We start from the raw sequence: 22,218 nt of genomic DNA on the forward strand, positions 1-22,218 counted from the left end.
CACACCCAAGCTCTTTGCTTCACACCTTACACCTCTTCCATCGGAACACAGACAGGTCATCTGTCTGGACAGGATGCAGCCCAGAAATTTCCAGTTGACTCACACATCCATTCAAGATGAAGTGAATAATAATATAAGTAACAGCTGCTGTTTATTGAACACTTACTACAAGCCAGGCACTGTTCTAAACTTTTTACAAGCACGGTCTCATTAATCCTCACAAAGCCCTGCTACCTGGGAATCAAGATGCTCATATTGCGAACGGGAGAAATGAGAAGCAAAGAGGCGAGAGCTTTGCCCAGGCTCACAGGGCAGAATCAGGATTCACATTTTCTGATGACAAGGCTCTCTTTGCTCTGCAACCTGCCTCCCACTGGCGTGAGCCCCCCAACACTAACTGATAGGGTACTTTAGTGGTCTGGGAAGAGGTGTGGAGGAGCAAAGCTGGAAAGCATGCAGGGGTCAGAGGGCACAGGACCTGGAGCCCCACTGTGGTGAAGGAGGCAGTGAGACAGGAGGAGGGAGAGGATGAGCCACCAAGCAGCATAATGCCCACCTACTTGTCCAAAGCTTGGGCCCCACTATGGGGTGCCCACCTGGCACTACTTTTCTACCACCCGCTGGCATCTACCCTGGCACAGGGTCTTCTGGAGAAAATGAGTCAGCAATGTGCTTACTGGTGCCGTGTGTGTGTGTGTGTGTGCGTGTGTGTTGCGGTGGGGGTGGGGGTGGGGGGATCTCAGCCAGCCAGCTTTTTCCAAGACATGGGAAAGAAGGAGGGGGTATCATCCCCCATTCCAGCTCAGAGGGGCAGGGCATGGTGGGCGGGGCGGAGCTACAGCTTAGACCAGCCTCTTGGGAGTATCCTCTGGTCCTAGGGGCAGGATGGAAAGCCAGCAAGTTCTGTGAATCCCTGGGCAGTGAGCATGAGCCACGGTCCATAGGGCCCCCAGGGGCTGCTCTCATCCTTGCTCCCTCCCACACACACCCACACCCACACGCAGTGACTCGCTTTTGCACGCGCGCTCAACTCTGTTACAACTCCTACTCCACAGGCTGGGACTCAGAGCCTCTGGGTCTCAGCTCTGCCGCAGCCCCTCCTTGGAATTCCCTGCCCCTCTCTGGCCCTCGGTCTCTGCATCTGTATGTACAATGAGGGATTCCACTGGGTGATTTCCCAGGGCCTTTCTGCTCTGACATGCTGGCTCACTTTTTTTTTCTCTCACACGCGGGAAAGCGACAATAACTGAGTCCCTACCCTCCATCCCAGAGAAGCAGGGAAACACTGAGACACACAGACCCAAACAGACTGACACACACACACGAAGATTTCCAGAAACCAAGGACGTGCAAGGACACACAGACACTGAGATAGTAGCAAAAGCTGAGACCTTGGAGACCTAGAAACTTGGAGACAGTCTCACAAGAGCCAGAAACGGAGACTTACAGAATCAGGACCTGTGGACACCAACCCTGGAACACACCGAGACAGTAAGAAACGGAGACCCCTCCCCCCACCCCACGCATCCAGAAAGCACCCCCTCTACACCCCACCCCTCCGCGGGCCGCTCCTGGAGCCGCCACCCACCCCCAGTCCCGACCCCGGACTGGCTCTGCACCGACCCTCCCCAGTTCAGCTCCCGCCTCAGCGCCAACAAGCAGCCGGGCCAGGCGGGGCAGGGCCAGGAGGGGCAGGGCAGGCAGAGCTCGCCAGCCCTGGCCGGGCTGGGGGCGCAGCCCGCTTTAACCCTTGGCGGCCTGCCTCACGGGGGCGCAGGAAGAGGTAGGAAGCCGACGTTCCTCTAGAAGCGTCCGGCGTGGCGGGGAACCCCAGCCCTCCCTGAGGCTGGAGCAGCAGGAAGCTGGGGAGGGGGCGTCCCCGAGCTCGTACTCACCCCCCGTGCGCCGCTGCCGCCGACGCCGCTGTGCCTCGGGCCCCCCGCGCCGATCCCGCTCCCATGGCGGGCCCCTACTTCATGCTCCCGAGCCCGGGGGGCAAGTGTGGGCGCGCCCCATGGGGCCGCCAGCCCCCCGCCCCGCCGCGCCAGGCCGGCTCAGAGCGCGCGGCCCCCGCACCCCCAGCGCAGCCCCGCGCCCAGGGGTGCCGGAGCAGTCAGGCAGCGCGGTTGGGGCCCCGCGGGCGCCTGTGCCAGGCCCATGGTCCCAGGAGTCCCGGCGCCGCGCTCGCCCCTGCCTCGCTCTTTTTCTGCTTCCACCGAAAAGAAGAAGCAGGAAAAAAAGAGAGATGATCAAACTTTTGGAGGCGGGCTGCTGGCAGTCCCGGGAGACAGAGCGAGGCCGGGCGAGGGCGCGCGGAGGGCGGTGGAAGCTGCCTCCCCGCCGGCCTGGGGGAGGAGAGGAAAAGGAAGGATTTGGGGGAAATGAAGGCGATTTAAAGTCTCGGCCCGCGGCGGCTCTCCACCTTCTCTCCTCCCCGCGCTGGGCCGCCCTCTGCTGCCCCCGGCTGCCCCCTGCCGGCCACAGCCGGGGACACGTACTCCGCCGGCCTTCGACAACCCTGCTGATACACACCACCACACACACCCCCGCCCCACTGTAAAAATGGGAAATTGAGATTTAGGGAGAGGAACGAGTTGGCCTAGGCAGCATAGCGGGATGATCACAGTTTGGAGATTCGAGACTTCTGGCTTGTGAGGTCACCAGGTTGGGAGGCCGAGATAAAGGGGAAAGGGGGCAGATGGTACCGCTGAAAGGAGCTCGGAATTCCAGGACAGATCTGGGACCAGGATCAGTGTCCAGACTCCCAAGACAACGACAGCCAGTGTCCTGCCGCACATAAACACACACACACACACACACTCACACGCACACACACACGCGCCGATTTTCCTCCCAGATTCAGAGTGCCCTCGAGAACAGACTCCGGGCACGTAGTGGGGTGGGGAGGGGAAGAATGCGAAATATTGGGCACCCTCCTCACTTTGCCCTCTCCATTCTGGAGGAAACGCGAGCTTAACAACCCCCGCAAGAGTCGACCAAAGAGACTCTGAGAGCGCAGAACTGCACACTTTGACCCAGCCGCAAACGCCCAGCAAACTAGCACCCCCACAACTCCAGTTGGCATTAGAACCCTCCCTCTGCCTCAGCCTCCACAACTTGTTCACTGGTGCACACACACACTCCCACACACATGCACACAAACCCCGGACACAGGCTCCCACTCATTCGCATGCAAGCACAGCCACGCACTCCTCCTGGGTTCCTACAAACACACACCCTAGGGTGTCTGGACTTGGTAGCACACTGGACTGCGTGCACGCAGACACATGCACACTAGTGCTTGCACGCGCACAAATGCACACTAGCCTAGCCAGGTCTCCCCAACATACACCTCTCATATCACCTTCACGTGCACACACCCATGTACACACCCCCAAGTACACACATTCACATGTGCACACACCCCCACGTACACACAGTTCTCCACTAGTACACGGGCACAAACCATACTCACTCCCCGCATGTGCACCCTCCTCCCCATACCCGCGCACCTTTACGCACACACACTGGTACCCCCAGTGCTCCAGGAGCTCCGGGACACTTACTGGGTCCCTAGCTGCGAGGCTGGACGGTCGGTCCTTCCTCGGGCGCCTAACGGCATTTGTATTCATGGGTCCCCGCAGCCCCGGGCGCGGGCGCGGGGGCGGGGGTGCGGAGTCCCCTTCCCTAAACTGGGCGCGGGCGCTCGGAGCGCAGCGGCACCGGGAGGGGCATGAGCGCGCGGGGCTGCGCCGCCGGCCTGGTCCGCCCGCGCTCGAACTTCGGCCGCTCTGCGTCCTCTGACTCCCGCGCAGGCTCCGGGTGCGGGGGGCGGCTCATAGGTGCTGGGGCCGCGGCGCCCGCCGGGCCTTTTGAAGTCTCCGCTGGGGGCGGGGAGGGGGCGCTGAAGGCGGCCTTTTAAACTGTGGCTGCACGCGGGCTCAGTGGAGCAAGGTGTCTGGTTTCAGCAAACTTTAGGAAAAGTCCCAAGCTGAAACGGGGCCGGGGTGAGGAGGTGGGGGAGAGCCAAGCAAGAAAGAAAAAAGCCGCAGAGCTGTGCTTGGCTTCCTGCAGAGGGCAGAGCACCCACAGTCGCCAGGAGGGAGGCCTCGCGTGGTGCTGGGGAATCCACAGGCAGCTGGGTGGCGTGGGGAATCACCTCCGCCTCGAACCAGAGTTCTTAACCTCCCCGTGGAGGAGCCCCAGAAAGTGCAGGAACACCCCAAAACTTTATAAATTATGCATGTTTAAGCGTTCTTCTGGGTGAGGGGGCCGCGGGTTTTCATCAGGTTTTCAGAAGCCCACGGCTCTGGAAGGTTGAGAATTCCTAGTGGAGTCATAGCTGACATTTTTTTTGAGCTGCATGCTTTGTGCTAGGTGGATCTTGTCCTCATATTTTCCTCAGCAAGGACTTTCTTGTGTTAATTCTGACATTTTTAGAATATTGTGTTAAAATATTGTATATCTCGATTAGTTCGGATTTTTGGCACCCCCTTAAATATAAGACTTCATTGCATACCGAGGTTCTTTTGGAATTCCCTAGCATTTTGCATCCTCACCAACCTTACCCTAGCCAGGTGCGCCACTTGTTAAGTGTGGCCTTTTATGGGAGGCCTGTTATCTTTACTTACAGACGAGAAAGCCAAGATTTTGAAAGATTTCCTGAGATCACTAACTGGCAAGCGGTGAAGGTGGGATGGGAACTCAGGTAGTCTGATCCCTGTCTTCTACAGCGGAGCACGAAGATCTAAATCTTAGCCTTTAAGAGGTTCTGAGCAGATCCTGCCAGCGTACCAGCTTCATGCCCTGTCCCCAAGCTCTTCTCTCTCTGATGCCTGGATCCAGGCTCTGGGCAAGCTGGAATACTTTAAGGCCTTGTCCATGCTATTTATTTCCTCTCCCCCAACCCTGTTTTGTTGTTTCGTTGTTTTTTGTTTTTTGTTTTTGCCTGTTCACAGTCTCTCTGACCTTCTAGGTACAGCTTAAAGCTCTATCCCACATGCATATTGTAGCACGCATCACATGGTATTTTCATCGTCGGGTCCATCTCTGTGTCCCCATACCCAGCATGGAGCCTAGTACACAATAGAGACTCAAACCATTAATAATTTAAATTAATTTCTTTTAACTCCTACAGTGTGCAAACCCCTGTACAAAGCTGGGGGAGGAGGGTCTGCCACTATGGGAGTAAAGACAAAGAAATTTGCATATGGTGCTGTTTTCTGAGAACACATGTGGGCCGAAGACATGCATCTTGGGGCAAGGAACAGAGCCTGGATGGAAGACATCAGACACAGCCATGCCATAGAGGACCTCCTACAATCACGTGAAGATAACACAAGGAGAAGGTAACAGATGTTATCTGAGAGATACAAATGAATTAAATTGTTAAGCAGACCAAGGGATCAAGAGAAACCAGAGAAGGCTCCCGGGATGAGGTGGCCTTTGGCTCCTAAAGGGTGTGTTGGATACACATGCAGCTATGGAGGAAGACACCTCAAGTGGAAGAGTCACAAAAAAGCCAGGATAGTGGGAGTAGATTTCGGTATGTTCTGAAGGAGGAGTGAGCGGAGCCCAATGGAGAAGCAATTTAATTCTCCCCTTCGCACCATGTGAGTGATGTCCCATGACTCACTGGCCACAAAGTCATTTCCAGGCAAGGGGTTGCATTTCCTCAAAGGTCAGGCAGCAGGTCAGTGGATGAGCACAAAGGCCTTTCTAAATCTCGCTTCCAGATCTGAGTATGCAATGGTGAGCCCCAGGGAGCTCTGCTCCACTAAAGACAGCCCAAAAGACTCATGGGAAACCCTTCAGAGCCCATAAAGATCAATGATGTCCTCTTCCAGAGCCTTGTTCTCTTCATCCGTAAAATAAGTCCATCGAACATGATAATATGCATGAGACCTTTGAGCCTGGGAGGATAGGACTGTTGTTCAACAATAAATCTAATTCGGTAGATGATTATTGGGGCCTGGCTGCATTTTGCTAGGCTTATGGCTTCCCAGGAGCTCGTGGTCAGCTGGAAAGAGGAGGCATGAACACTGATAAGAATTCTTAGGAAGAGACCTTTTTTCTTGCCTCTGCCGCCTCTTCGCACCCAGTCTTCCTGCACAAGGAGGTTCCTGGCACAGTGCCAGTGATGGCACAAACAGTTCTGGATAGGACTACCTGGCCTGGTGGGGACTCAAGGCCACATAGTCTACTCCCTGCTCAAGCAGATCAGCCATGGACCCATCTGAGGCACATGTCTTGAGAAAAACTGTTAACCTCAGTAGCCTTAGTGGTGGACACATAGTAGGCACTCGACAAATGTTTATGAGTGAATCGCCAGTGAGGCCTTAACCTGCAGAACAGAGGGTTGCACACAACCCAGGTATCAATCCCTATTGATTTGTTTACCAGACTTTTTCTGAGAATGCATAGTGCACCAGACTGTGCTTCCTTCTCTCGCGGTGCTGTGGTCTATGAAGGAGGCCAGTAGTAAAAAGACAGATAACGCAGGCCAGGAAGTCCTGTCTCAAGTCATACTTGTTTCACTGGTACTGCAGAACTGGGGCGAGAACTCAGATCCCAGTCTTACTCTTCTCAGTCTTAAACTTAGTCTTCGATTAGTCCCCAGCCTTCCCAAATGTCCTGCATTGCTGGGCACGCCAGGACAGATCTTTCTTTCACATTTGGGCCCCGCACAGCATGGAGCATAAGATGTGCGTGCACACAATGCATGCCTAAATGTAGAGTCACTCATTGCCTGGTCACTTGGCCAGTCGGGAGACGCTGCCATGCATCAGACGCTGAGCTGTGCACTGGCCACAGGCAAGTGTAAACTGTGGTCCCCGCTATGAGCAGTTGCCAGGTTGACTTTCTGGCACCAGCATACAGCACAGTGCCTGGCACACAGGAAGTACTCCACGAATGCTGACTGAAAGACGAAATGAGTGAATGAATGAATGAAGGGATGAGTACAAGAATGAGAGTAAAGTTTGCCAGATGAGACCAGGTTGGCTCCCCCTGTCACCTGCTCCTTCTCCTATATCATGACTCTCACTCATGAATGAGTATTTGTTGGGCACATGCCATGTGGCAGGACCGATTTTAGGCGATGCAGGTACCTAACCACGCTCTGTCCCGCTCACTGCTGTGTTCCCAGCACCTAGGATAAATCATTTCTTAGTAAAGTGAATGAGATTGAAGTCCAGGCTGGAGGGAGGCAAGCTCAAATAGTGTCTCCTTCCTCTGCCCCCTCCAGACATTGCCCGTCTAATCCCTCTCTCCAAGGGTGGTAGCTGGAGCTAATGCTGATTGTTATCATGGCTTGCCCATCTCCTGGGGCTTGGGCTCTGCCTGTGGGGCTGCTTCACTTTGGCCTGACCTCTGCCAAGACCCCAGAGACAATCATTTCACCAAGAGGAATAAAGACTGAGGCCAGGGAAACTCCTAGGCCACTATCCAGGAGGGTATATCTTCTGAACACATGATCCCATTGTCTGGGTACCCTAGATCATCTCCCAAGGGCCTTGACCCCTCCTCAGTCTGGCTTTATTTCCTCAGGGCTGGGCTAGGTAGCCAAAGGTTGTGAGATGTCTAAAGCCTACTTTGCAGGGGCTAATATTGACCCAAAATATAGGGGCCCCAAAAGAAACTCAGGCCTAGAAGAGCCCTTAGAGTTACCTGGCTCAAGTTCCTCATATTACAGGTGAGAAAACTGAGGCTCAGAGACAGGGTGCATGATTTTCTCAAGGTCACACAGTGTCATTGTGGAAGCTGGGGTAAGAAGCTTTAAATATCCACAGCTGTTGTCTAAAAGTAGAGTCAAACCTGTCTCTTCATCCTTCAATTAATCAAGCCAACTTTGGAAGAATTAAACCCATTTTCCAGATGTGAGAGCTATGGCAAGTTAAGATCTGTGGACTCTCTCTGATGATGTATCTGGAACCACTGGCTGTACCAAACAATCTATTAATGATGAGTTCTGGGCCATCCCTACAGCTGAGAGTGGAGACAAAGCAGTTGATGACTTGGGAGGGTTTCAGGCCTTTACACCTTTGACCACCTCTTTCTGGAATGTCCTTCTTCACTGGGTACCCCCTCAGGTTCCCACAGCTATACCATGTGCAGCCCCCATCCTGCCTAGTACTTAGCACTTAGTACTTAGTGTATTTCACATTAGGGTATGTACGTGTCTCATGTACCTACTCAACTGGAGCTCCTCAAAGGCATGGCTCTGTCTCAGGACCTACTCAGTGGTAGCACACAGTAGGCCCTCAGTAAGTGGTGGATGAATGAGGAAGGAAAGGAGGGAAAGGGGAAGGGATGGTGGGAAGAAGGGAGAAAGCAAAGACAGAGCTGGGGGCTGGTAGACCATCATCTTAGGACATCCCCACAGCAGGGGCAGATACTATTATTTCATCATTGCTAACAGAATTCCATCTTCTAAGCAGCCTCATCCTGTAGTGGAAACTATGTCCATCCCAAGCCTGAAAGATTGAGTCCTGCTTGGAATAAGCCCACCACAGTAGTCTCCTTCCTCTTGTTAATGAGTAGTTTGAGAGTAGATATAAGTTACAGGCCAGCCTCTGAGATATGAGAGAAGTTGTATATCCTAAGGCCTTCTGAGAAAATTTTCCTCACTTTTATAAGTGTACGCAGAGCAGTGACGTACCCCTTTCTTCTCTTCAAACATTGTTGGGTGAGGATGTGATTCTTGGAGAGGCTGCAGCCATCTTGCCACAATGAGGTGGCAAGCCCCCTAGGTCTATGGTCAACAGACTGAGGATGGCAAAGAGGAAAGGTAGAAGGAAACTGAGCCCTTCAAGATGTTACTGAAATGCTGAATCAGGCACACCTACACTGCCCTGTCTCAAAACCATAGTGTCCCTCAATGTCGAAGCCACTTGTAGTTGGGTTTTCTCCCACGGGCAGCTGAAAGCATCCTAGCGGACATGGCAGAGAAATAGGAGGTGATTCTGTACCAGACAGATCAGGGGATGGTGGTGACAATAGGATAGAGGGCATCCCCTCCCCCCAGATAGCACAAAACAACTTTTATTGTCCACACAACAACCCCACAAGACAGGATGGAAGAGCTCTAGTTTAGAGATGAAGAACCAAATTCCAAAAGGGAAGGGTCTTACCCAGGTTCGCCCAGCAGCAAGGTAACAGAACCGGGGCTAACACTGCGGTCTTAAGTGCCTATTACAATATAGCCTCACAATTGTGTCAGGGTCAGAGGGAGGTTCCTTCGCAGCCCAAGGAGTGGTCAGTCAGAGCCAGCTGGCGGGTGGATTTCAAAGAGCTGAAAATTTGTCCAGTCCAGTGCCCGTTTTCATGATGTCCTCAGCAAACTCCTAGATAAAGGGACAGCTACGTTAGGAAGTCATCATTCCCCCTCCATCAGCTGAAATCCACACCCCAAGGTCGTGGCCACCTCGTTCCCTCATGGTCCAAACCATGCGATGAGATACATTTCTGCTTGTGGGGACTTCCAGGAAAAGTTGGCCAATGCAAACGCCTTTAGATGCTTCTCCTTGTCACAAAATGAGGTCAGAGGAGCCACACACACCACTCTGCACTCTGTCTCCCCATCCAAGAAACCAGTTCTGCAAAGAGCTCTTCCCATGCATCTACAGCCATCATTGTGTCAAAGCCCCTTTACAACGGCTATTGAGAACAGCATCTCTGAATCCAGTCAGCTAAAGCCTAACTCCAAGGCTGACCTCACTCTGAAGGTAACAACCCTATGCCCCTAAATCATCCTTTCCCCAGACCTAGAATTTTCATTTCCTTTATCCACTACTCATCGGGCAACAGTTTCATATCCCTCCGCATGATCTCTTCCAAAGGCATTGTGGTTTTTGGGTGCCCAACTGCTGCCAAGTGACCACAGCAAAGCTCAAGAACGTGCATGGTATCTGAACAGCACAGAGTTGAAGAGGACTATCACCTCCACCTCCTCTAACATAAATTTTATGCTCCTCTTAATACAACCTGAGTGCATATTAGCTTTTTTCTTTTTTTTTTTTGGGGGGGGGCAATCACACCACAACTAAGCTGATGACAATCAAGAATGCCTGATTTTCTGACCTAAGTGAGGTTGTTATATTGCACCATTTTCCCGCAAAGAACTATTAGATGTGTAAGCACTGTCATGTGGAGTCTTGTGAGTCTTCTTTAGCAATGGAACCCTAACTTCTGTCATTCATGCAGGCACAGGTAGAAGGGAAATGGTGATGACTGTTCTGATAGGTGATCAAAGATGGGAAGTTACCACTCCTTTCTCCCAGGGATGCGCAATTTATTCATCGAGGGGCATTTTCCCCACATTTTCTGCAGTTTTTCAAACAGACTCTACCTGGGAATGGTTGTGATTTTATATGAACTCCCAGCCTGCCCAGTACCTGAGGCTGGCTGCAGAGTGTGGCCAGGTTGACTCCCATGAGCTCACGTCACAGCTCATGGGCCCCTCTTTTCCCTTCTGAGCCTGTTTCTTCATCTGTGAACTTCGGGTAACTAACATGTGCATCCACAGTGCACCACCGCCATCTCTTACCTGAGCCGGCAGTCTGGAGCTGGCAGCAGCAGGGCATGTCCTTCTGCCCCGGATCTGCAGTCTTGTCTTAGAGCAGAGACCCAGATCGTGCTCAATCTCAGGGCATCGCTTGGTGATGTAAACTTCTCTGCCTTATTGAAACTTCCTCCTTCGGCAACATCACACATTCTATCTACACTCAGCTCCTTGCGGTTTCCTGAAAACGATACAGTAAGTCCTCGCTTAGAGTCAATAGATTCTACGACTTTAGGTGAAATGATATATAACAAAACCAATTTTGTCATAGGATAATTGACATAAACAAGAGTTAAGTTCCTACAACATCTCAACATTACAACGACATGACGTTGAACAAAACAGCAGCATTTAAGGATCTGATGTGCACTTTGCCCCATTCCTCTGATGCTATGCACTTTGAGTTGCTTCTTTGGAGGGATATTCTCTCTCTCATTTTTCTAGATTCCTATTCTGCAAAATTAAGAAGGTATCTCCTTATCTGAGAAACCTTTCTTGTGCCCTCACCCCTGGTGCAGTCTGGGTATAGTGGTGTGCTGGTGAATATTTACCAACTAGCTATCCAAAACGAGAGGGGCAAGCCCTGATTTTTAGCAGCAGCCAGTGTCCATGGGGTAAATTATCTCCATCGTGACTTGTGTTAAGTCACCAACACGCTACCCCCGAGTGTGAAGTTGGGAAGAGTTGTGCCAACTGATGTGAGTCAATTACAGACACCACCTTTTCTGTGCCACAGCAGCCCCCCAAAATACAGTGCTGTGCTAAGCCATATTGGAGCCTGAGGCAATAGGAAAAATCTGTAATATTGTTTCTATCTTTATTTAAAAGTTTTATCTTTTGTTCATCCATTACTTTTTTGTGTTAATTTTGATTTTTTAAAATATTGCAATAAATTGTTATTTGTCTTGATTACTGAGTCTCTCTCTCTCTCTCTCTCTCTCTCTCTCTCTCTAGCATAACATTAAATTTTATTTCTGAGATGAGTGCCTCACTCACCTCACCCTGATTCTAGCCTTGACATAATAGCCCAAGTCACATTGTAATAATTACCATTCATATAGCTGTCTCCCTTACCTGGCTGTGAATCTTGGGGAAAGAAATTAATTTCTGTATTCCTAGGACTTGGCACGAGGTAGGTGCTCAATAACTATGGTCCAGCGAGAGAATAGATAAATAGATGGATGGACAATTCGCTCAGTTCATTTGCCCACAAAATGACTAATGCTGATAAAATGCATCCTCTTGGTTAGGGGAAGATTTTGAATTTTTTAGTTTCAGCTCTGCCAACTCAACAAAGATTAACCCTGCCCTTGAACTGGGGTGAGCCAACCCCTGCTCTAGGCATCTTCACCAGGGCCAGTCTGCAGGTGACTCCAGCCTGGGGCAGCGATGGAAGGAAATTGAATCTGGAATGTGGAAACTGTGCCAGGACCAAGGATTGGAAGCCACAGAGAGGCAGCCATCCCTTAGATTCCAGAAAGACTTTCTATCAGTTTTCATCACCTACTTCAAGAGGTAATAGGGTTCTATCTCTAGATGGGTCCCAGGAGACTGCCATTTGGCAGGGTCAATGGAAAGGAGATGTAAGCAGCAAGTAATTCAGGATGACTTTCAGCTCTACAATTCGATGGGTCATCTGTTATCTGAGGGCAGCAGGACTTGTTCCCATGCCTAACCCTTTCCTCGCCCTGAAGATCACCAGAAAAGAAGTCTTTCGGAGATATCTCTCTTTGGCTTCTCAGGTGTCCATCCCACTGTATTCTATTTGGGGTGGGGGTGGGAGTTAAAGGGTTCTGTTTCTATAAGATTAGCCATAGCTTCCATTTTTTATGCACATGATATATGCTGTGCCCACTGCAAAGAATTTCACACACGTTTGCTCATTGATTACCCACAAAACCCTCAGTTAATCTACCCATTTTACAGAAGAGAAACAGAGAGTTTGGCAACTTACCCAGTCACCTAGCTGGTAACTGAAATTCTAACCTAGAACCATCTGATTCTAAGACTCTATGATCTTAACTACTTCTATGCAAAGAAAGGGCATTCATAAGATAGACCTTCTTTGAGCACTGGTGCCTGTGATAATCGAAAATGAGAGTGGGAATGGGCAGATGTAGTCAGTTTCATCCTTCTTCTTACCCGGCCTTGTCATCTCCTTCGGACATGCTCCCCGTTCTCCCAGCCCACGCACTACCACATCTCCAAAGAGCAGTGGCATGTTCCCCAAAGAGGATTTTTCGGCTCAAAGACACTTGTAAATCCACATTCAAGGGGGCAGGAAGTGGGGAGGATGTGAACAAACAGTGGGCATCTATTATGTGCCAGGCTCTACATCCATGTTATCCATCTTTCTCACCCCAGGGTTAGGAGCAGGTGCTTTTCCCATCTCCTCTTTAAAGACCTGTATTGCCCAATATGGTAGCCACTAGCCACATGTGGCTTTTAAATTTAAATTCTTTAAAATTTATAAGAAAATTAAAAATTAAGTTTCTCAGTCCCACTAGCCGCACTTCCAGTGTTTGGTAGCCATATGTAGCTAGTAGTTACTATATTGGACAATACAGAAATAGAACATTTCCATCCTCAAAGAGAGTTCTATTGGACAGTACTGCAATGAGGAAAAATGGGACTCTGAGAATGACTTGCTTGGAGCCACATAGTGAGTTGCAAACAGACTGGGATGAGACCTATATTTCTCTCTTCCAAAGCCTCTACTCCCAAAGCCCGGAATAAATTTGCCACCGCCTGGCCCCAGAACAAGGAAGATTGTTTGCCTGGGATGGTAGGTTGACTTGGGAAACCAAATAACAGATCAGAAGACTGTGGGTGAATACCAAAGTAGAGAAAAGGAGCCAGCTGTTCTTGAAGGTTATTTTTATCCTGCCCAGATATCCTGGGGAGCTGCCCCCCTCCTCATACAGCTATTTTTATCTGAAGAGTTAGAAACAGAATGCTGTCTCCCATGGATGGATGGAAAGATCCCCTGACACCTCAGAATTCCAGCATCAGGACCTCCATCCTGCTCGACAACTTCTAATGCAGCTTCGTATCCACTCTCTGATGCCATTCTATACCAGTTCTGGAGGCCAGCACAGTCAATGGGGAGGGCAAGCCCCAAATGATAGATGGGGAAACTGAGGCTTGGATGGGTTTTAACAGTTTGTACGTGGTAGAGCTGGGATTTAAACCCAGGCTGAGACAGTTCCCTCTTTTCTGAGCCGGGGTGGCTTTTATATGAGGGGTATATGCCAAATGTTAGAAAAACAGCCACAATCTGTTGCTGACTGCAGCTCGCCCCTTTCTGGATGAGTGGGAAAGTTGCTCACCATCTTTGAGCTTCTCTTCCCTAGCCCATTACAGGGAGCTCTAATCTTTTTCACCTCCACGGACTTGCTGGGAATCTGGCTAGTAGGAAAGATTTTGGTAAATTGGAAACCACCCAATGCCCAGAAATGATGATTTATTATTATTATCATCATCATCGCTATTGTTATCATCATCAGCATCATCTTTATAAGCTATGAAATCTATGATTATATGCAGCCTCTATCCTTTCCCTCTCTCTCAGCCTCAGTTTCCCTGAAAGCTGAGCAATTTGGCCCAGAGGATCTCCGTGGAGCCTTCCTTCCAGCTCCGGCTTGCCTTTTCTATGACCCATTCATTCAGTCAACAAGTGTTTATTGAGTTCGAGCAGTCTGACACGGTGGGGAAATGAAGGACCGGCTTCTCCAGAAGGCTCTCTGCCCAGGCCGTTTCAGCCACATACGCAAATTTCCTTGTGTTTTCAAAAGGCAAATTATGGGAAACATGTTATTCACTATAACATACTCACCCCATCTCTCAGGGAAAAAAAAGTCTCTTCAACCTCACCAAGAACTAAGCTAACAGAGGACAGAAACCCACCCTTGTTCCTTTGGGCAACCTTCCAGAAGCTCACATCCCTGTTGAAAAAGGGGAAACTGTATGCGGCTGTGTCTCTCTGAGGCCACTATGGACCTCGTAAACAACCTGTGTTTGTCTCAGCTCCCTCCATCCTGAGGGTCAGCCATAGCCAAGGGAAAAAAAAAAAAAAAAGAAAAAAAAAACCAGGCCTGTTCTGTGCCCAGCCATCCCCAGAGGGAGGAAAATTGTCCATAAATATTTTTATCTTCATGGTCACCAAGGGAGCTGAGAGGAAAGCTTTGATTCTCCAAGCCCCTGGACCACTCCCTTCCTCTGGGGACCCAGTGGTCAAAGCTGACCTGGGCGTCCCATCTCCCACCCCCAAATTACAGGCTGCTGCCCCTGCCGCCTGCCCCCAGGAGGCGGTGGGATTAGAGGCGGGACCACAGTGTACACGATGGCCCGACTCAGGGCTGTTGGAATCACCTCTCCTAGCCAGCTGGTTTCCTGCTGGGAGCTGGGTGGTCAAGGCAAAGGGAGGGAGGACCCAGAGATGATATTGGGGGTGGGGAGAGGGCCTCAGGGCTGGGGCAGAGAGAGGCCCAAGGTTGCCATCTAGATCTCGAGCTGCCTTGCTCAGCAGGGCTCATGTAGAGGAGGGCCTGTGAGAATTACTGACCAAGAAGTCATTTATAGCAAAGCAGATGTTTAGAGGTCAAAGAATTTTCAAGATCAAGGAAAGAAAGGCTTATGATGAAATTTCAGACTCTGTGACAGCCACTAACAAAAGCATTTGGGGTCAAGAATCTCAACCCAGAACTCCTAACCTCATCTCTCTCTCTCTCACACACACACACACACACACACACACACACTGTCCTGTCTTTCTGTGCTGTAACCTTTTTGCCTATTCAAAGAAGACTACTACTTTCTGGAACTTTCTAGAAGGGAACATTGCATCGGAGAGTATATCAGACATGAGGACCTCAAAGGGTCATCCAAGTGCAAGGTTCTATGACTCTGAGGTTCCTAGATCACTTGAGCCACACAATTTTGTGTCCAAAGCACTAGACTTCTAATGCCTTTGGATGCCAGGACTCTGAGGCTCTAAAATCCTGGAATCCTACCTGGCACCAACTTTCAGCTTCTATGATTCTGTGCTTCTGAGACTGAGATTTCTGTGATCCTTCGACTCCGTGACCTACTTCACAGCAGACAAGGACCTTGCACAAGGGGGCATTCATTCCCAGCAGGGATTATGTGCAGAAGAGCCTTGTGGGGCCAGCTGACCGCTCCTCTGTCTGTGATGGGCACCATTCCATGGCCTAAGGGCTCATCTCCTTACTGAGCTCACATAAGACTTAAGTCCAAGTAGGCCCAGCTTTGATTTCTTTCAAAAGCCAGTGACCAGGACTTCTTGAAGTCCGACTATCTGCTTGAACTGGGGACAAAGGAATAAGAACACAGACCATAGTTCAAATTAGTACCTCCAAATTCATCTCCTCACACACATTTATTTGTACATGATCATGGAAGATTTACTAGAGCAGCTGTTTGGTCCCTTGCTAACAAAGACAAGAGTAGAACCCTAAACAACTAGAGTATGTTATGAGTATGGTTTGTGGGGTCAGTGAGAAGGAGAGTCCTTAGCACTGAGGTCCTCTGGGAAATTAAAACTAGGTGTGGCAATGTCAGGAGGGAGGGGTTTGGAAAAGAGAGGGAGCATTTGCAGAGGCCTGATTGCCTCAGTGCTCCCATGGCCCTGCCTGGAGACCTGGGAAGAGTTTGGGAGAAGGAACAGCCAGCCATACCTTACGAGGAGGCAACTGGCGCCCATGTTAAAAGCACTGGATTTGGAGTCAGGAGCTCTGACTTCCGGTCCCGGATCTACCACAATTCTCTGTGACGCCTTGAACAAGTTCATTCCCCTGCCCGCATCCCCGGGCCTTTGTTCTCCATCTGAAAATATTAGCATTGGACTTCCCCTCCTGAGAGATCAGGTCCTCATTGCCTGGTGCTTATGACTGCATATCCCCAACCTGGGGTCTAGCATCTTCCTATCTTTAGTCTTCATTGATTCTCTCCCACCATCTTGAATAGAGCTGGCCAAGGACTGCTGTCTAAGTGGAATCTGGTTCGGAATCGTAGGCCGAGGATGGCTGAGATGGGGCGGAGCGCGAGCCCATCGGAAGTGGCTGCATCTCCATATACAATGGAATATTATTTCACCACATAAAGAAGGACATCTTGCCATTTGTGAACACATGAATGAATACCGAGGGCATTGTGCCAAGTGACATAAGTTGAATAGAGAAAGACAAATACTGTATGATCTCACTTATGTAGGGAATCTAAAAAAGACGAACTCACAGAAACAGAGAACAGACTGGTGGTTGCCAGCGGCAGGAGGCGAGGAGTCGGGGAACTGCCCGAAGGTGGTCAAAAGGTACAAACTTCCAGTTATAAGATGAGTAAGATCTGGGGAGGTAACGTCCAGCAGAGAGATTATAGTTAATAATATTATATTGCATACTTGAAAGTTACAAAGAAAGCAAATTTTAAAAGTTTTCATCACAAAAAAAATTGTAATTATGTGAGATGATAGTCATGTTAATCGTTGATAATCATTTATCAATAGAAGCGTATATCAAGTCATTATGTTCTATATCTTAAATTTATATAATGTTATATGTCAATGATATCTCAATAAAGATAGAATAAAAACGAAGTGGCTGCCTCTCCTGGCTCCTTTTTCCCCAGCTGTAGGAGCCAGGCAGGCAGCACCGCCCCCGCCCCGCCCTCTCCCGCCGCCTGCCAGACACACACACATAAATCCACAGGAACGCTCATGTACACATAGCTTGGCTCTCTGGAGGAAAAGGAGCACTCACTGCCTAGACAAGAGGTCAGCCAAGGAGACAGTGCTGCAGAGCCTGGAAGGTCACCCTCGAAGGCATCTTGCTCCCCGACAGAGAGCAAGACCCTTGCAGTCTTGCTTATCACACCTTTGCAGCCCTATCGGTAGTCCTGTCTACACCCCAAGTGGCCCAGCCACACAGAATCAGGCCCAGCTATGGGCGGTGGCAGGAGAGAAAGGAGAGAAAGAGGCAGAGACACTGAGAGATGGAGGTAGAAAAAGACAGAGACAGAATTCGAGAGAGGCGGAAAGAAAGGAAACCGGAAAGCGAACGAGAAGACAGACAGAAGACAGAGTCGTACAGGAGAGAGAGATAGAGAAAGACAGAAAAAGAGCAAGACAGACGGCACGGAGAGAAAGACATGTTTTAAAGAGAGGAGAGAGAGATCACAAGAAGATAGCAAGAGAAGGGTCAGAAATACTGAGATGCAGGTAGAGAGACTGAAGGAGAAATGGAGAGACATGGGCCAATAAGAGAGAGAGGAGGAGAACACACAGATGCAGACAGATGCAATCATACCCACGGCCACACATGCATGCAGTCACACACAGTCACACACACGCACGTGCCCACACAGGTACACACTCACACATAGTCACACGCACACCGAGGACAGGCCAGGAGAGGAGCTGGAAGACACAGGGACCGAACCTCTAGCCAGGAGGGCCCTTCACACCCAGCCAGAGCCTCAGTGACTCCCGGAGACCCCTCAGAAGCCCAAAGATGCTGTAGAGCCCCCATTTGCCCACATCACCTCACTAGAGTGTCGTTCCCCTGCACCTTTTGTGGGCCCATCTCAGAGTAATGCAGATCTGGTGGCCTCTCCAGAGAATTGCCTTTGGAGGTCAGGGTCTGGGTACAAAAACCTCCCTGGGGCTGTGGTGCTATCTATGCCGAAGAGCCCGAATCCTCCTTCCCCTTCTCTATCCCACTCCGCCAGCTGCCCTCACTCCCTTCCAGGTTTTGTCAACAAATCACACACGTTCGATTCTCTCTCTCTACGATTTGTTCCTAGGGCAGGGGTCCTCAACCCCTGAGCCTCGGACCTACCAGTTGGCGGCCTGTTAGGAACTGGGCCGCACAGCAGAAGGTGAGTGGCTGGAGAGGGAGCGAAGCTTCATCTATATTTGCAGCCGCTCCCCAGCGCTAGCATCACCACCTCAGCTCCACCTCAGATCATTAGGGATTAGATTCTCATAGGAGCACCGGTCCCTGGTGCCAGAAAGTTTGGGGATCACTGTTCTAGCGAACCTGGTTAAAGATACTCACCTCTCAGCTTCAACTCTTTCTGAAAATAGCAATAATCAAACTTCCTCTTCAGGGCTATTCGAATAATTAAATAAAAGGAGATATGCAAATAATTTGATACGGGGCCTGCTAGCATCGAGTAAGCCCTTAATAAATGCTTCTTGTAGTCACCATCCTCATCATCGTCGTTGGCATCACCACCACGATCATCATCATCGTTACTATCGCCATCATTGTCACCATCACCATCATCATTACCGTGACCATCAACGTCACTGTTGTCAGCACCATCGTCATCATTACCATCATCGCCATCGTCATCACTACAGAGGAGGGTGGGGGAAGTGGGGAAACAGAGGCCAGGCAGGTCCCTTTTCTCTTCGGTGCCGTGTCTCTAGCACAGTTGTCTCCTGTGAGCTTCGGGCCCATCTATCCAACTCCCTGTAGGTCCTCCCCATGCTGGGCGCTCCCATGGACACCACAAACTCCACCTGTCTAAAACTAAACTGTCACCTCTTCATACCCCAACTTATTCCCCACATTTGCTGCTCCCAAGGATGGTAAACACTTTAGCATTTATTAATCTTTCTAATAATGAGGATAGAGCCTGGGATAGAGGTGATACTCAATACATGTTTGCTGAATGAATGAATGAATGAATGAATGAATGGGGAAAATCAATAAAGAAGGATATAACTCGCCCAAGAATGGCAAACATGAACGCAGACCCAGGGCTCTTCTCTCACAGCCTGTCACAGGTAGAGCAGGCAGCAGGATCTGCTGTGGGCCAGCTGGAGGCAGCGTCTGCCCCTATTCTGGGCCCTTTGAGTCTCTTGGAGCAGCACCTTCCTGCCAAAGCCCAGCCTCCCGAACTATGGAAATACTGAGCAGCACCGCAGTGGCCCAAGGACACTCTCGGGCTCTCCTAGGAAGCCGGCGACAGGCCATGGGGAGCTTCCAGACACTTCTGAGTGGCGTGCCCAGGCACCGGACGCGCGGGTAGGTGCCCTGCAGGAGGGAGGCAGCACCTTCTGTCCTGCCAAAACTCACCTGACTGGGATCCAGGACTGGAGGGCCCTGGGCTACTTCCCATTACCCGAATGGAAAGATGGAGGTACAGTAGGTTTGCCCAAGATGACCCCGTGGGTTCATGCAGTGTTTTGTCCACCACATCTTCTGACGTCAAAAACAACAGCCGCTGAGATTGCCGCTATTTGTTCACCCTTTCTTTACCTCAGGGCCCCTGCTGGTGCTCTGCCCCTGGCATCAATTCCTGCATGTAGGCCTTATTACCCCATTTTAAATACAGGGGCAATTTGGCCTAGAAACGCGAGCAACTCATTTGAGGTCACACAGATTCAAGTTCAGGCCAGCGTTTTGCGGGGTCCTGGCTACTCGCAGAGTTAGCCGTGACACACCCCTTGATCCTTGTGGATTTACCTCTTGCCCCGGGGGGCCTGGGCACAGGTACCCAGCTGGTGTTGGGTGCAGAAGCTTTCCATTCCATGGCCCTCACCCACTGGCCCTCAAAGCCCCTTTCATGGGCCTGCTCCACACCCCACTGGGGAGGCCAGACAAAACTGCTAGTGTTGGGATTATTTTTCTATTTCCAGATGGATCTGTTTGCTGGCTCCATCCAGGGCCTCCCATCACTGCGTGGGGGCCAGGGGCCCAGCGCCAGGTTAATATTAGGAGGCAGCAGGAGAAAAAGGCAGCCCAATGCAGCTTCTCACAGACCTCCGGGCTGTTCCGCTAGGGCAGCCTCTGAGGAATATTCCCGGGGCATTTAAGGGGGCCTGGCAGCCAGGCAGGCCACGAGGAAGAAAGACTATTCTTTATTTTCTTTAAAGATTTTCAAGGAAGCTCTGGAGTGTCTCGTTTTGGGCTGGGGACCAACACGAAGTCCCCAGGTGATCTGCGGAGCTGAGCTGGGCTCTCTGCTCACGAGGATGGTATTTTAAAATTCAATCAGGCGGTCCTTCATTTTACCAACATTTGCTGAGAGCCTGCTATTGTCGGTGGTGTACCATACCCAGAGGAAACAGAAGTTTCTACCCTGGTGGAGCCCAGGGTCTAGCAGGGGGACGGCAGTAAATATGATAATCGCACATGCGAAAGGACACATAACCGCTGTGACAAAGTGCTGTGGAAAAGAAGGTCCAGATACAGATGACGGCAGACTTCAGCGGTTTGTTTTGTTTTGTTTTGTTTTTAAACCCTCCAATCTAAACACCTCATTTCAAAATAAAAGCAATCCCAGAGAGGGCTAGAGACTCTTGGGTGCCCAAAAAAGGGTACCAAAGCCAGAATTATACTCACTCACTTGGGCTGGGCCACGACAGAACAGTATGGACAGTAATGGGATTCTGGCAGCCTTGCCCTTGATCTTGGGGGATTACGTGGAGAAGATTGGGGTATAGCAAACTCAGTGATCACCATTGATCAAAGCCAAGTGTATGAGAAAGTTGTCTCCAAAGCTCACTGGATCTGTCTATTAATGGAAACATGACTTGATTACTGTTACAAAAACCCAGCCCAGCCCAAAGCAGGAGGTGTCCTATCCTCCTTCTTGGTCTCCACACCTAGGAACAAAATCAACAAATGCAACAAACAAGCGTGCGTCTAGGTGCAACATTGGGGCAGGGAGAGATGGGAGGTCTTCTGGAGCCCGGGCAAAGTGCCAAGGGAGTATGACCTGAATCAGAGCCATCTCAGTGAGGGAGACAGCTTCGTGAAGGGCTGTCCTGTGTAAGACAGTTCAGGCGGTGTAGGTGGCCTCAGGGGAAAGCTCCAGAGGGAGATTTCAGCCCACACTGAAAAGAAACTCGTTGAGTTTCAAACAATGACTGCAGTGAGAATGGGAAGTGGTTAACAATCCATGCTGGGACAGAGGGGCCGGGAGAGAGGCAGGGGCAGCAGCAAGCAGAAATCAGTGACTCCTTGGCAGAAGCCAAAGGGGAAACTTCTGGCCTGGTCGGGGGATTGGATCAGAATCCAGGGCCAAATGAGGTCTACAGATGTTGTCACACTCAGAATCTTGCCATGAGGCAGCACACACTAAAGGGGTCAACTGAGAGATCATTTAATGCTCTGGGCATTAGACCAAGTAGCTTATAAATAATGATACCACCACTACTGATAACGATTTTTAAAAAGATTGGAATAGATGTTCTCAGTGGAAATATTCAAAGCAAAGCATCCATGGAGGAGTGTGCAGGGTTATGGGAACTAGCTCGGATGGCGGAAGCTCCCTGGGGCTGGTGGCCATGAGGACCCATTGTCATTCCAACTTGAAGCGGCAGGTGAAGAAATGGGGTAGTAAGAGCCAGGTAGGATCTGCAGCCTTAGGAAAGCAGCCATCTCCGGAGCTACAGGCAGGGCAGTGCAGAGAGGGAGCAGGCACCCCAGCCTCTCTCCCCTCTTGGCCTCCAATCAGCTGGTACCTTCCACAGACAAAACTCATTCAGAAGACAGGCAGTGAGGGAGCCAAGGCAAGGCCATCCAGCCCATAAAGGTCAGCCTCCTGCAACATGGACAAGGAAAGGCAGAGGGCAGATGGAGGAGCCTGGGAAGGGAAAAAGAATAAGAGAAGATGTGTTGTGATTG

General features: G+C 50.5%; 1 protein-coding gene across 4 annotated transcripts in view; it reads right to left on the reverse strand.

The window, feature by feature from the left end:
- COL27A1 (collagen type XXVII alpha 1 chain) overlaps positions 1 to 3,671 on the reverse strand; it is a 133,813-nt gene extending 130,142 nt beyond the window's left edge. For 2 of the 4 annotated variants that reach the window (XR_004956203.1, XR_004956202.1), the window contains exon 1: positions 1,896 to 2,420. Coding sequence is in view for 2 of the 4 variants with exons in the window: in XM_016152623.2 (XP_016008109.2) it covers positions 1,896 to 1,960 (65 nt within the window). In the remaining 2 variants the exon portion in view is untranslated. Of the gene's footprint in view, positions 1 to 1,895; positions 2,421 to 3,566 lie in introns of those variants that run through there. The other 2 variants (XM_036238414.1, XM_016152623.2) reach the window with 2 other exon arrangements.
- Between the last annotated feature and the right edge of the window lie 18,547 nt (positions 3,672 to 22,218).

This window comes from Rousettus aegyptiacus, unplaced genomic scaffold (assembly GCF_014176215.1).
Source record: "Rousettus aegyptiacus isolate mRouAeg1 unplaced genomic scaffold, mRouAeg1.p scaffold_m13_p_3, whole genome shotgun sequence".
Taxonomy (NCBI): domain Eukaryota; kingdom Metazoa; phylum Chordata; class Mammalia; order Chiroptera; family Pteropodidae; genus Rousettus; species Rousettus aegyptiacus.